At 43.5% G+C, this 12,886-nt stretch overlaps 1 protein-coding gene across 1 annotated transcript in view; it reads right to left on the minus strand.

Moving 5' to 3' along the window:
* The window catches only part of SEC63 (SEC63 homolog, protein translocation regulator), a 49,840-nt gene that overhangs the window by 14,242 nt on the left and 22,712 nt on the right, over positions 1-12,886 (minus strand). Inside the window, exons 7-12 of the mRNA XM_068160482.1 lie at positions 12,452-12,502; positions 9,703-9,811; positions 7,074-7,168; positions 4,694-4,826; positions 3,044-3,136; positions 756-910 (exon numbers count right to left, since the gene is read on the minus strand). Of these exons, the coding sequence (XP_068016583.1) occupies positions 756-910; positions 3,044-3,136; positions 4,694-4,826; positions 7,074-7,168; positions 9,703-9,811; positions 12,452-12,502 (636 nt within the window). The remainder of the gene's footprint in view (positions 1-755; positions 911-3,043; positions 3,137-4,693; positions 4,827-7,073; positions 7,169-9,702; positions 9,812-12,451; positions 12,503-12,886) is intronic.

A 12,886-nucleotide genomic window follows, 5' to 3' on the forward strand; every position in this document is an offset into this window, starting at 1 on the left:
GAGACTGTGTCTTCTTGTTCTGGTGCTGGTTGTCTGGGAGAAGAGACCAACCCCCACCTGGCTACAACCTCCCTTCAGGTAGTTGTAGAGAGCAATAAGGTCTGCCCTGAGCCTCCTCCTCTCCAGGCTAAGAGCTGTTCTTAGTGAAGAAAGCCCCCAAACCAAGCATATTTTAGGAAACCAACACACCTGTTTTGAGAGAGGAAACACAAAGGCTGCATTGAATCTCACTGGACCTCACAGGTTTGAGCACTGATGTGTTCCTCACACATTACCCTTCAGAAACTGGGTAGGTTTCTTTGAAAAGGATTACTTCAGCCAGCTTTTTCAGAAGGCTGAGCCAAGAAATCTTACTAATTGAGTTCTTTAGAGTACTTCAGTGCTCTGAGCAGGAACTAAGCAGAAGTTATTTGTTTGGTTCCCTCCCTCGCCCCTCCCCAAGAGAACTGCACACAGATTTAGAGCCTTTCCCATTAAGGTTACCCTTTCAAGAACTAAAATGACAAACGCAACACAGATTTGTCTGAACATCTGATTACCTCACCATTACAAATGTCTTCTATTAAAAACAACTTCACACATCCATGCAGAGTGATGACAGCTCAAAGGGACTCTGGTTTGGAACAGCTCAATGCATGGGAATTCTGTACCAACAAGGCTAACCCATTGGTTTCTTCCCTCATCCAGGAGGAAGGACAGATGGGACTATGAGATCAGCTGCAACAAGTCACCAAGTACTATCTGTAGTTTTATACCTTTTTGTGGTTGGAGACTCGCCTAAGATTGTCTTCTTCAATGTGAGGCAGCTGCAAAAGGGGAGACTTGAACTGCTGAAGTCCCTGGACAGTCATCTGGGAAAGCTTCATGCAATTTTCCAAAGATCCCAAAGATGGAGCACGGAACTCCCTTTCTTGAGGAGAATGAAACAGACCACATCACTTTTAATTGTGCTGTTGTTCTTCCATTTGACAGGAGACCTAGCTCTCAGTCAACCAATCAAAAGAATCAGGCATCTTAAAATGTTCAGCATTATTAACCAGGCAGCCTGTTAACTCTCACTGCAGACACAGCTCCACCAACATTTTCCTCCTTCTGTTCAGGCTAGCACAGCTGAAGAGTACAAAAGGCAGAGACCTCCATCTAACACTGTCAGGTTTCCACACACTGCTGCTGAACTTTGTTGGACAAGCACCCATTCCTAAACAGGACTTCTCAAAACTCTGCTTAGAAAACTCCTTTCAGAACTCCCCCACCAGCTCAAGAGCTGCTTTGTGGAACTGGCAGTTTTCAGGCTGCTCTATGCATGTTTTACCATGAAGACAGAAAAATAATTTAGAGCCTCATCTGAGAGCCAAGAGAAGTTTAAGCTACTGAAATCTTTCTCTGAACTGATGTGTGGCATATACCCAGAATAAGATAATGGTTGGACTTAGTCTTAAAGGTCTTTTCCAAGCAAAATGATTCCTTATGAAAGAACCAAAGGCCATTTTAAAGCTGTATGGCAGAAGGCTTCCCTAATTTATGATGTCTGCCATTTGATTTAAGGCTCTTTCTAGATCTTTTCCTACACTTGCAAATATTTTCTGAGGAACACAATTCCCAGCATCATTAGCAACAGTAGAACAGAACAGAACTAACCAGGTTGGAAGAGACCTTTGAGATAGAGTCCAACCTATCACCCAACACCATCTAATCAACTAAGCCATGGCACCAAGCACCCCATCCAGGCTCTTCCTAAACACCTCCAGTGATGGTGACTCCACCACCTCCCTGGGCAGCACATTCCAATGGCCAATCTCTCTTGCTGGGAAGAACTTTCTCCTCACCTCCAGCCTAAACCTCCCCTGGCACAGCTTGAGACTGTGTCTTCTTGTTCTGTTGCCTGTAGCACTGCATGGGGTTGTGCTGGGAACGATCTTCCCCAAACCCATCCCTGTTAGGAGGCCATCAAGGCCTGCTTTAGGAATTTGGATCTAGTAAAGATGGAACCAATGAGCATTACTTCATGGCAAGCAAAATGGTCCCCAAGTCTGACATTTCAAAAATGCCTTGCCTATTTTTGTTGCAACAACAGATTGAGATCCAAATCTCAGCTTCTTTATGCTGCAAGCAACCATCTCCAGCATAATTGCCTTTTTACAGTAGGGGGAAAGAAAGCTTAAATATTACATTTTGATGAAATTGTCATTTCTGCAGCAATTATGGCAAAGCACCTGCCACTGAAAGTTCAGGGGGAAAAAAACCACACAACAAAAAAACCACCAAACCACCCCCCCCAGCCAGCCTACATAGCTGGTGGCTCACCAGCATAGGCCCCAGAAATGGAGAAATAAAAGCAACAAAGAAATGACAGCAAAGAAGTGAGCCAAAACACGAGTGGCACTCTTGGGAGAGGAGGAAGAGCTGTGAAAGTGCAAATTAAAAGACAGACGAACAGAAGGTTCAACGTCTCTTACACCAAGTGTTTTGCTACCAAAAATGGACCAGACCTTTAAGGAAAAGGTTTTCCATTGCATTTAAGGAACAAAAACAAAAAATCCCCAAACTTTTAATTGCAAAAAAGCAATCAGAAGGTGAACAGAGAGAGTCAGGATTCCAGAGCAGGGCTTGGTGGCAGCAGCGGCATTTCAATCCTCAGCACGGGAGAGCTCTCTCGTTACAGTGAGAAGAGCAGAAGCACGTTTAGGCATTTCTAAATACCACAGGTTAAACCAAACCAGGTTGGAAGAGACCTTCAAGATCGTGTCCAACCCATTAACCAATCCAACCCACCCAAACAGCTAACCCATGGCAGCAAGCACCCCATCAAGCCTCCTCCTGAACACCTCCAATGATGGCGACTCCACCACCTCCTTGGGCAGCCCATTCCAATGGGCAATCACTCTTTCTGTATAGAACTTCTTCCTAACATCCAACCTGAACCTCCCCTGGCGCAGCCTGGATTGTGTCCTCTTGTTAAGCTTCCTGCAAGAAGCAAAGGCTTCACAAAACACTGCTGGGAAGAATCATATTCACTAACTCCAATGACAGAGGTTTTTCTTACCTTCCCGGCTCCGAGCCATGATGATTAGCTGGCAGATCACATTAATCATTTCTTGAAGTAGTGCAGGACTCTTTTTCAGGATAAACTGCTGATCTGCAAGACACAACTGGCTGCAATTATGCTGCACTTCCAACAGGAAAAAAAAAAGGGAGGGGAGGGGGAGAAACACTTTACATATATTGGTTCTTATACCAGTGAAAACTGACACAGCCACCCAGAACGCTCCCTAACCAAACAGGAAAGAGCAACTGCTAAGAGGGAACCTAAATTTCTTGTACCAGATATGCAACTTCCACACCAAATGAAGAAGTACTTAAGAGTCATCTGAGAAAGCAACAAGATGGCACAGACTACTTACAGCATTAATCCTTTTGGTGATCAGAGAATTTTTCTTAAAGGCATTTTTTAGTGAAACACCAATCTGGGGGAAAAAAATCATCCTTTCTAGGGTACTCACTACTTCTGACTGCAGCTCTGTGAAGGTCTGAGCACAAATCATCCTTTCTAGGGTACTCACTACTTCTGACTACAGGTCTGTGAAGGTCTGAGCACAAATCATCCTTTCTAGAGTACTCACTACTTCTGACTACAGGTCTGTGAAGGTCTGAGCACAAATCATCCTTTCTAGGGTACTCACTACTTCTGACTGCAGCTCTGTGAAGGTCTGGGCACAAATCATCCTTTCTAGAGTACTCACTGCTTCTGGCTGCAGCTCTGTGAAGGTCTGAGCACAAATCATCCTTTCTGGAGTACTAGAGTACTCACTACTTCTGACTACAGGTCTGTGAAGGTCTAAGAATAAATTATCCTTTTTAGAGTACTAACTGCTTCTGACTGCAGATCTGTGAAGTTCTAAGCATAAAGTGGTGAGGAAGGGGAGGTATTTTTCAGGGCTATTTAAAATTGACCTTTTTTCCTTTCAAAAGAAACTGGAAAATTGGAACCAAAGCATCTTCATTGTTTCTTTGAGTCAGGGTTTTCATTTGCATTCAGATACAGAACATCCCAAGTCTGCTGGTCGGCCTAGAATCAACTCTGGACAAGGCTGCCCAGGGAGATGGTTGAATCCCTATCCCTGGAGGCATTCAAGAGAGACAGAGGTTGTGCTGAGGGACATGGTTTAGCACCAGCCTTGGTAGAGTTAGAGAAGGGTTGAGCTTAACCTTAAAGCTCATTTCCAACCAAAACAATTCCATGAACCTAAGGCTGAAACTGAAGACCTGCATTTAGAAACATTTCAGTTTGTGTATTCCCCAGTAGGAAAATTGCAAAACCCAAGCACAGATGTAACAGATACTGTAAAGTTCTAACCTTCTCACCCCTGCTTTACATAGGGAAGGGAAAAACTCCAAAAATAACCACGATTGGAAATGTGGGAGAGAAATAGTATTGCTTATCTTGGATTTCCTTACTCTGCAAAGCAAACACACTTCTAATGCATAACTCTTTATTCTCTTACAAAGAAAACAACACACCACCAAAAGCAAAAACAACCAACCCAAAACCTAACCACCAAACAAAAGAAAAAGCAAAGCTTGAGCAAAGTCACATTTGCTGCCCCAAATCCCCCCACACACATTTCAAACTAGGTTATTACAGGGCTACCAAGAAGATGAGAAAATCCTCTCCAGTCAGGGGAGAAGGCACTACCTTCCTCAAGGACCTCAGGAACTTTCATCCTGGCAAGATGAGTCAACAGCAGAACCCTGGCTTTCAGGCTGTAAGGGCAGGTGAGTGGAGGCTCATTCTTCTTCAAATTTATTCCACCAATTTCTCTGATCAGCTAGAATGAAAGATAAAAGACAAATGGCTGTTTTGGTGCTAAAGAGAAACAAATACAGGAAGAGATCACTTTGCAAGGAGAAAAAGCTCTTCACAACAGCAAGCCTGTAAGTAACTTTTCCCTGGAAAGATGAACATTTACCATTTTTATTCATAACACAGCTCCAAAAAGTAACTTTAAATGCTTGGCTCCAATGTGTGGGTGAGGGAAGAAGTAAAAGATTTTTCACACAAGAAACTAACCTTAAATAGCACTGACTAAATTTTTATTGATTGATACACAGGCTTAAAATCTGATTTTACTGCCCTGGGTTACTGGATTCAATCATATTGCTAAGGTATTTCTTCCATACCTCATTCAATAGGCACTAGCAAAAAGAATCATCTTGAGACTTTTCACTCATCTAAGACCTAGATATCTTTATCAGCTACAGTGCTGGGCTGTAGCAAAAGCAGTGTGACAAGCAGGACAAAGGAGGTGATTCTGCCCCTCTACTACCTGCAGTAGCATCCAGTTCTGGTGCCCCCAGCAGAACAGGGACATCAAACTGCTGGAGAAGGGCCAGAGGAAGCCAAGATGATGATCACAGGGCTGCACAACCTTCCCTATGAGAATAGGCTAAGAGACTTGGGGCTGTTCAGCCTGGAGAAGAGAACACTCTGGGAAGGCCTTATAGGGGCCTGATGGGGGCTACAAGAAAGCTGGGAAAGGACTTTTCAAGAGGGATTGAAGCTTGAGGAAGGCAGATTTAGACTGGAAATTAGAAAGGAATTCTTGACAGTGAGGGTGGTGAGACACTGAAACAGGTTGCCCAGGGAGGCTGTGGATGCTCCCTCCCTAAAGGTGTTCAAGGCCACTTCAGATGAGGCCTTGAGCAACCTGGGCTAGTAGGAGGTGTTCCTGGCCATGGCAGGGGGTTGGAACTGGATGATCTTTAAAGGTCCCTTCCAACCTAAACCATTCTATGAATTTATGAATCAAATGTCACAGAAAGGAAGGTTATAAGCTGGATCTCCCTGGTGGGAGATAAACAAGTTCAGCATGTAGCAGGATGAGGGAAACAAAACGAAGACAGAAAGAAAAAACCAAGGGAGTGCTGCTTCTGTCTGTAAATGCATTAAGCACACACACAGCAAGCATCATTCAGACTCCAGAATAATGATGACAAACCATGGGTATAAACTGATCACACACACGACTCCTAATCACTGGAACAGCAAGTTCTGGAACAGCTTCTCAGTGGGATATGGTTACAGGAGGCTTGGCTGCCTTTTAAATCAAGAATTATGAGATATAAAGGCTTGCACAACCACCAATGCTTGCAACAGCACAGCAGAACAACTGATGATCAAGGTGAACTTTTCCAAGCACAGTCCTGCTGGAAAACCTCACCTCACCACATTAAGAAGTCCACAAGAAGATAAAGAATTTGTGAGAGAATTCAGTAAAGAGGTACCCCAGCCTCATGGAAGGATGCTTATGGCTTGGAAAGTCAACTGGGTGCAAGAAAAGGTTCAATCTGTGAGGCTACCCTCTCCCATGGTGCAAACACAGAGCATTTTCATTGAAGTGGTTTTGTACAGTGTGCTTTAAAGTTCTTCAAGCAAAAAAAATGTTAGTTGCTGAACAACAAGATTTCCTATAACTCTGCTAGTGATAATTACTTGCCACAGTATGCATTGTGGCATCTGTTGGGAAGGCTGGAAATGAAATGGGGAAGTGGAAATGAAAAGGCAACCAGAGGGGAGCTGACATCCCTGGAGGAATCTTTGTAATACTTAAAAGATATCACTAACTTAGGCATCAGATAATAACTTCATTGCAGTATGAACACATTTAACCAGATCTATGTTAATGATTTTAAAAGGACTTTATCAAACAGCAGTCACCTCCTTATATCAATACTGAACAATTAAAGGACTAAGAGAAAAATTCCCTGGTTAGTTCACCCCTCCCCAGAACTCCAACCCAGCAATCTATATATATATATATACATACATACACACACACCCCAAAGTGACTCCATTTAAGCTAAGCATTATCACCAATTCATGCTGCCTTCTCTTTGAAGCAGAAAACCCACACACCACAAAACCACACAAGTGTAGCTTCTGATTTCTATTTCTGAAGAGACACAGTTGCATCTCAACAAAACCACTGCCTTGAACTTTAACTCTGTCAAACACCACTCTCCCTCCTCCCTTGGAAGGGTCAGTGATTCAGCAAACATCTCCTGGTGTAACTGACCTGTGGGATCTGAATGTTGTCTGCTGGTCTGCTCGTAGCATCTTTGTTGTACTGAGGATCGAATTCGGATGCCCCTGCTAAGACCATGATAAGCCCTGCAAAGAAAATTGGAGGCAGACAAAGAAAATGTCAGCAAGATCCTATGCCAGCCAGTTAATTTTTCAGAACCCTCACTTTGACAACTTATTCCCAACTCTTCCCCCAGCCACCCTGCACAGCCACGTTCTCCATTTAGTGGATCAGTCACTACTGCCAGAGGGCAAAGGAGGCGAGAACCAATGCCTGGCACACAACAAAAGAGATCGCTCAAGGCTCCATTTTTGCATGGCATCCAGGCCAGCTTTTGACTCTAAATGTCTTCAACAAAACCACAGCCAGGCTCCTTTAGGACTGGCAGACATCACTGCACAGCAGTTTGCATCTGCATGCCCAGAGAACCATTCCTCTCAGCAATCCTTGTGCTTGTGGCAGCACCACCATGTGTGCACTGGAGGGGCAGGCAGGAAGGAGAAAGTTTCAACTCAATATTCTGTTCAGCCAGCATTGAAAAACAAATACATATGTATATATATATAAATAATCACCAACCCCCCTTTTTTCACTATCAGAAAAGCAGTTCAGTAAATAACCCTGCAAACAAATTCCATGAAGATGGACTGCTCTCTTCCTAATGTGATTAGGAAGATCCATACTACCTCACAAGATTCTGTTATGTAATTCAGGTGAAAGGAGGACACAACAGGCTATTATGAGCTTTTTTGCTCATGAACACCCCAGACCCCCTCAGCCACAGACAAGAGAAAGCTCACCCCATCATTCACTCCCGTTAAAATAACCTTTCCAGCAATTACTCAAGCTTTCTTCTTACGTTTTCAGCAAGGCCAAGTTATTTTTGCCCACTTGCAGTGCTCAGTGAATTCCACCTACTAACAATTAGTCAAGTTCCCTGGGCATCAATTTTCACTTCTGTTCTCAAGTATCTATTTACTTCCTGAGCAGAGCATACTGAAGAGTTTCAAACAGCTATAAATACTTCCCTATTATTTAAGATCCACAATTGTGGAGCATCAAGAAAGGAAGCTTTGTAATGAACTCGTTTGTCTTGAAGCCTTAAAAAAAAACCCAACCACCTAACACAAGGCAAGTCAGGCAGATTTGTCTCACTGCTGCCCAGTTTGGTAACACCTGCCCAGGCTTAAGCCTTGAGTTTTGGCACTGGTGCTTCACCAGCATGGAGTTCACAACCACAGAATCACCAGATTGTCAGGGTTGGAAGGGACCTCAAAGATCATCCAGTTCCAACCCCCCTGCTGTGGGCAGGGACACCTCACACTAGATCAGGCAAAAGCCTTACCTGATCACTATGTGGTTTGTCTAAGCCATCTCAGCTGTAACTCATTTTCCATTCAGACAGCCCAACAGATCTCAGTGGGGAAAAAAACCTGCCCTGACCCTGGAAGTGTTAAGTCCTTAAGTAAGCCCACTTCAACTCTTCATAATCAATCTGTAGGAGGAACAAGGCAAGCCTCAAAGCTATGGTTCTGAGCAAGGTTCAATAATCTACCCCTGACAAGAAGTTTGGAGGAAGTAAAGAATGGATTTGCAGCCATCTCCCTAAAGTTCTTTAGAAGTCTCCAGTTCCTCCTTTCTTAGTTAACTGCTTGCAGAGAGGAAAAAGCAGGAGAATATGGCAAGGTGGAGAGAATAAACTGGACTGCATCCCACACACAGGAGTCCATGCATGCAGACTAGAAAGCAAACATTTCCACCCATTTATCTCCTAGACCTCTTGGATTACCTGTGAAGCACTTCAGTAGGAAAAGGATCTATCCAGAGCAGATATTTACAGCAAATCTAAAGCAGTTCAATGGAGTAAGAGAATATATTTATGACCCCTTTTGAGATGCTTTTGAGGACTTCCTGTATTCAGCTCTTTGATTGCTCTAAGCATGCAACCTAGTAAAATCTAATCCACAACTAACTAGTACCATGCTAATTCTTCAGGCCCATGCCAGCCTCCCAACTTCAAGATTCAATTCTGCATCAATATAATGCATCTATAGATTCTCCCTGGCAAAGGATGGGGTTTTTTTCCCCTTTAGAAGTGAGCAGAGAAGAAAAACAAACTACATCAGGAACTACACACAAGTAACATGAACTTACATTGTTAAACAGAAATTTAGCTATAAAATAGGTAAGAAGAGAGAGCCAGAAATGCTCCTTCCCTCCTTGGTGACATAAAAATGTTATGGCAGCCCCTAGAAAATCCCCAAAGCCTATTTTATTGCACTGGCAGAAGAAAACACACAGACAGAGGCTGTGCTCCTAGTAACTCAGGACTACAGGCAGGTCAGCATGTTTTTCCCCCAAACACAGTCTCATTTTTATCTTTTTGACTGTTGAGACAGCCTGACATAAACACAGCTCTGTAACTCCCTCCCCCAAATACATAAACCTTCTTACACAGAGCTCTTCACTGGTGACAAAATGCAGGTTTTAAAAGCACCCTAAAAGACCCAGAAATGTTATTTGAAGCTAACAAAGGCTTATAAAAGCAGAAGCATCTTAACATCAGCGGCTGGAGACTTCCAGATGAACAGAGCAGCATTCCCAGATGCCTTTTACTTACTTTTCATGTCCATGTTCCTTGTTTTGTAGACAAAGTATGTGTAGATTTGAGTCGTCCGGATGAGAATCTGATCTCCGCTGTATCGTATGGATCGGTACCACCAGGAACCCTGGGACATTGAACAAGAGCAAACCAACATCAGCTGTGATGAAGCACTGCAAACAGCTCTGCTGGAGCACCTCAGCTCTGTCCACAATCAGGCTGCCCAGGGATGTGGTTGAGGCACCATCCCTGAAGACATTCAAGATCAGAATCGACATTGTCCCAGGCAGCCTGATCTAGCTGGAGAGGTCCCTGCTGACTGCAGGAGGGGCTGGACAAGATGACCTTTGAGGGTCCCTTCCAACCTGATGCAGTCTGTGACTCTGTGAACTGAATTTTATAGGGCAACTGAATTTCAGAAAGGAAAGGGAAACAAAAACTATTTGCTGACACATTTTGAAAGCACACTGCCACATTGACCCCAGAGCCTCTGGCACTGCCACATTTCAGACCACCTCTAGCCTGTGCAATTCCCCTCCAGCAATGCACGCACACCCAGCTCTATTTCTGCTGCTATTTCAGTGAATCCACTCAACAGTAAAGCCAGTAGGTTTACTGCCTTGCATATAATAACTCCTTACTGTGCATTCAAAATCAAATTCCACTCAGACAGACGAAGGCCAAGCCAAGAACAATAGAAGAGATTTCTGTCAGCATAAGAAAATTTGCCACAGAAATCAATTTATCTAATCAGAAAATGCTTTTCAGAAGCAGAATCTGAAGGTGGCCCAGTGCCCTTGTGGCAAGTCTTTCAGAATTAAGCCCTTGTGATTGAGAGAAGAGGTTTTCCAAATCTTCAGAACCACTCCAATAATTTCCTCATTAGCATTACAACAAATTCTGGAACTCACTGTACAGTGATTGCACTCTAAGATATCAGAGACAAATGGTGTGCTGGGTTATAAACAGCAGCCTGGTCACTACACTCCTCCTTGTAAGCAAAGCTCAACATTCTGGACACATCCCAATCTATTGCAGTGTTTATAGCAAGTGAAAAGTGACAACAAGTAGCAAGTGATGCTTACTGCTACTAATTCAGTAGGCAACAGTGTGAATTTCTCTACTACAGCAAGAGCTCTGCAATTTACTTACCTTGGGAAATGCTCCAGCTCTGGCTCCTCACAAGATTGCTCCCCTCCCTACCCCCTTTTTAATAAATAAGGTTTGGTTCCTCAATGAAGAAATGAGCCCTGACACAACTCTGGTTCTGAAAAGGTTTTCTGCAGAGAAATTTAGGTTCTAATCCCACAGCTATCCAAAGTTTGTCTTAATATAGGTACTGGAAGAATAAATATGACCATAGGCAGTCCATGCAAGAGGCTGCCCTAAGTGCTTTTGCAGACACCTTGTCTCCCTTGCCTCATGCACAGGGCATTATTCAGGTCAGTGGAGGTCTAGGAAGAAATAGATCTCAGTATATTCCTTTGGTGTTGATCAGGATTCAAAGGGTGGAACTAGCCTTATCTTATTTTAGATACCTATCTCAGCTACAGGATGAGCAGACTGTGGTTAACTTCAGCTTCTTTATTGATTCATAAAAGAGAAACAGGCCCATTAAAGGCATGAATCATCCTGTACATCTACTTCAGAATGAAATGGTAAAATGACTTGCTCCATAAAAATGACTGCTCTTCTCCACTGACTATAAAAGAAATTTACAGTGACAAGCCTGAATGCAGAGCTCCACATCTGGTACAGGGGTTAAGAACAGGCAGATGATGTTTTTCCTCTGCCCAGGACATTTCTTTGTAAGAAGAGAAAGGATGTTTACTTTCACTTGAGCTATGGTAAACCTGGTGTAAAGCACTACAAGTGCAATGGGTACAATACAGCATCAACAGACACCAACATAAAAGGGAAGGTGGGAAGAACATGCAGACCTTGTACCCTGGATTGCAGAACTCTTGTTCAATAACTTGTTGAAACCACCACATCTGATTTTCTATACTAAATCTCCAATTATGCAGAAAGACTCCCAAAGAGAAAGGATAATGCCTGGCTGAGCCTCTGCATACAGAGATGCAAGCAGCTGCCAAGACCCCAGGACACTCTCTCAAATGGAAATCTTCTTTGCCAGAACATGAAGGTTTCTGGGCATCAATTTTCTGAGTCTTTCCTCATGCCATGCCCCAAGTGCATAATCCCTGACTAAGGGACACTGTTCAAAAGCCCTACTGTGGGGCTAACCTCAGCCCTGAAACACCACTCACCTTGGAATTGATCCCTCACACAAAGAAATCTCAAGGACAGGCATCTCCTGGTGTACAGAAGATCAATATAAAAACTGAAGGTATGAAAACAAAGGCAGCCAGGAGAAACCAAATCAACAACCTGTTCCACCTGAGTGATCACTCTAGTAGCATCAGCTCAGTCTTGGCTCTACAGTACCACCACTGAAAAACCTCCTGAGTTCACCACATGAATGTTCAGGTGATGAATGACAGAAGGCACAGGGCATAACTCAGGCTAATTCTTGTAATACCTGACATTTTCCCTACAGCCCTCTCTCTATCATGGCACTGCATGTGTTGTTGGAGACTCCACAAGCAGCTACACTCTTCCCCTAACAAAAGAAAACACCCACATGAACAAAAACACAAGGACACCGTTTGTTTGCTCAGGCTCTCCATGCAGAGCAAGAATGAGTAACTCCAGTTACATCTCAGCCTGGTTACACAGAGGGGAACATCAATTACATGATACTTACCACAACAACTGGAAGAATAACCATAAATGCTAACCCATACACAAGCAAAACCTAGAGAAAAACGATGAAAGAGTGCATTAGATCCTGCAGTTACTCAATACCACACTTGTTTAATCACTGTCCTAAAACACAGCCAAATGTTTTTATTACCACAAGCACACCACAAATTAATGCAGGCTTGTTGCATCATACCTATCACTCACTCAGAAGAACAACCCAGAAGTGGTATAATCAGTTGGGGAGGGTATAAATAAGGAGTTATCAGTTCAGTGTATGCAATCTTTACACTGTCTCTGGTGGGTTTCTTTCACAGTTCAAGAGTTGGCAGCTAAACTGGGGTGCACTGGACAGAAATGATTACCACCTTCAAAGAAACCAAGCAGGTAAGGCAAACACTTGGGCAACAGAAAGAACATTTAGATCCTGCATGGCTAC

The sequence above is a fragment of the Melanerpes formicivorus genome, unplaced genomic scaffold (genome assembly GCF_026170545.1).
Source record: "Melanerpes formicivorus ecotype bairdi unplaced genomic scaffold, bMelFor1.0.p_v2 SCAF_50, whole genome shotgun sequence".
NCBI lineage: Eukaryota > Metazoa > Chordata > Aves > Piciformes > Picidae > Melanerpes > Melanerpes formicivorus.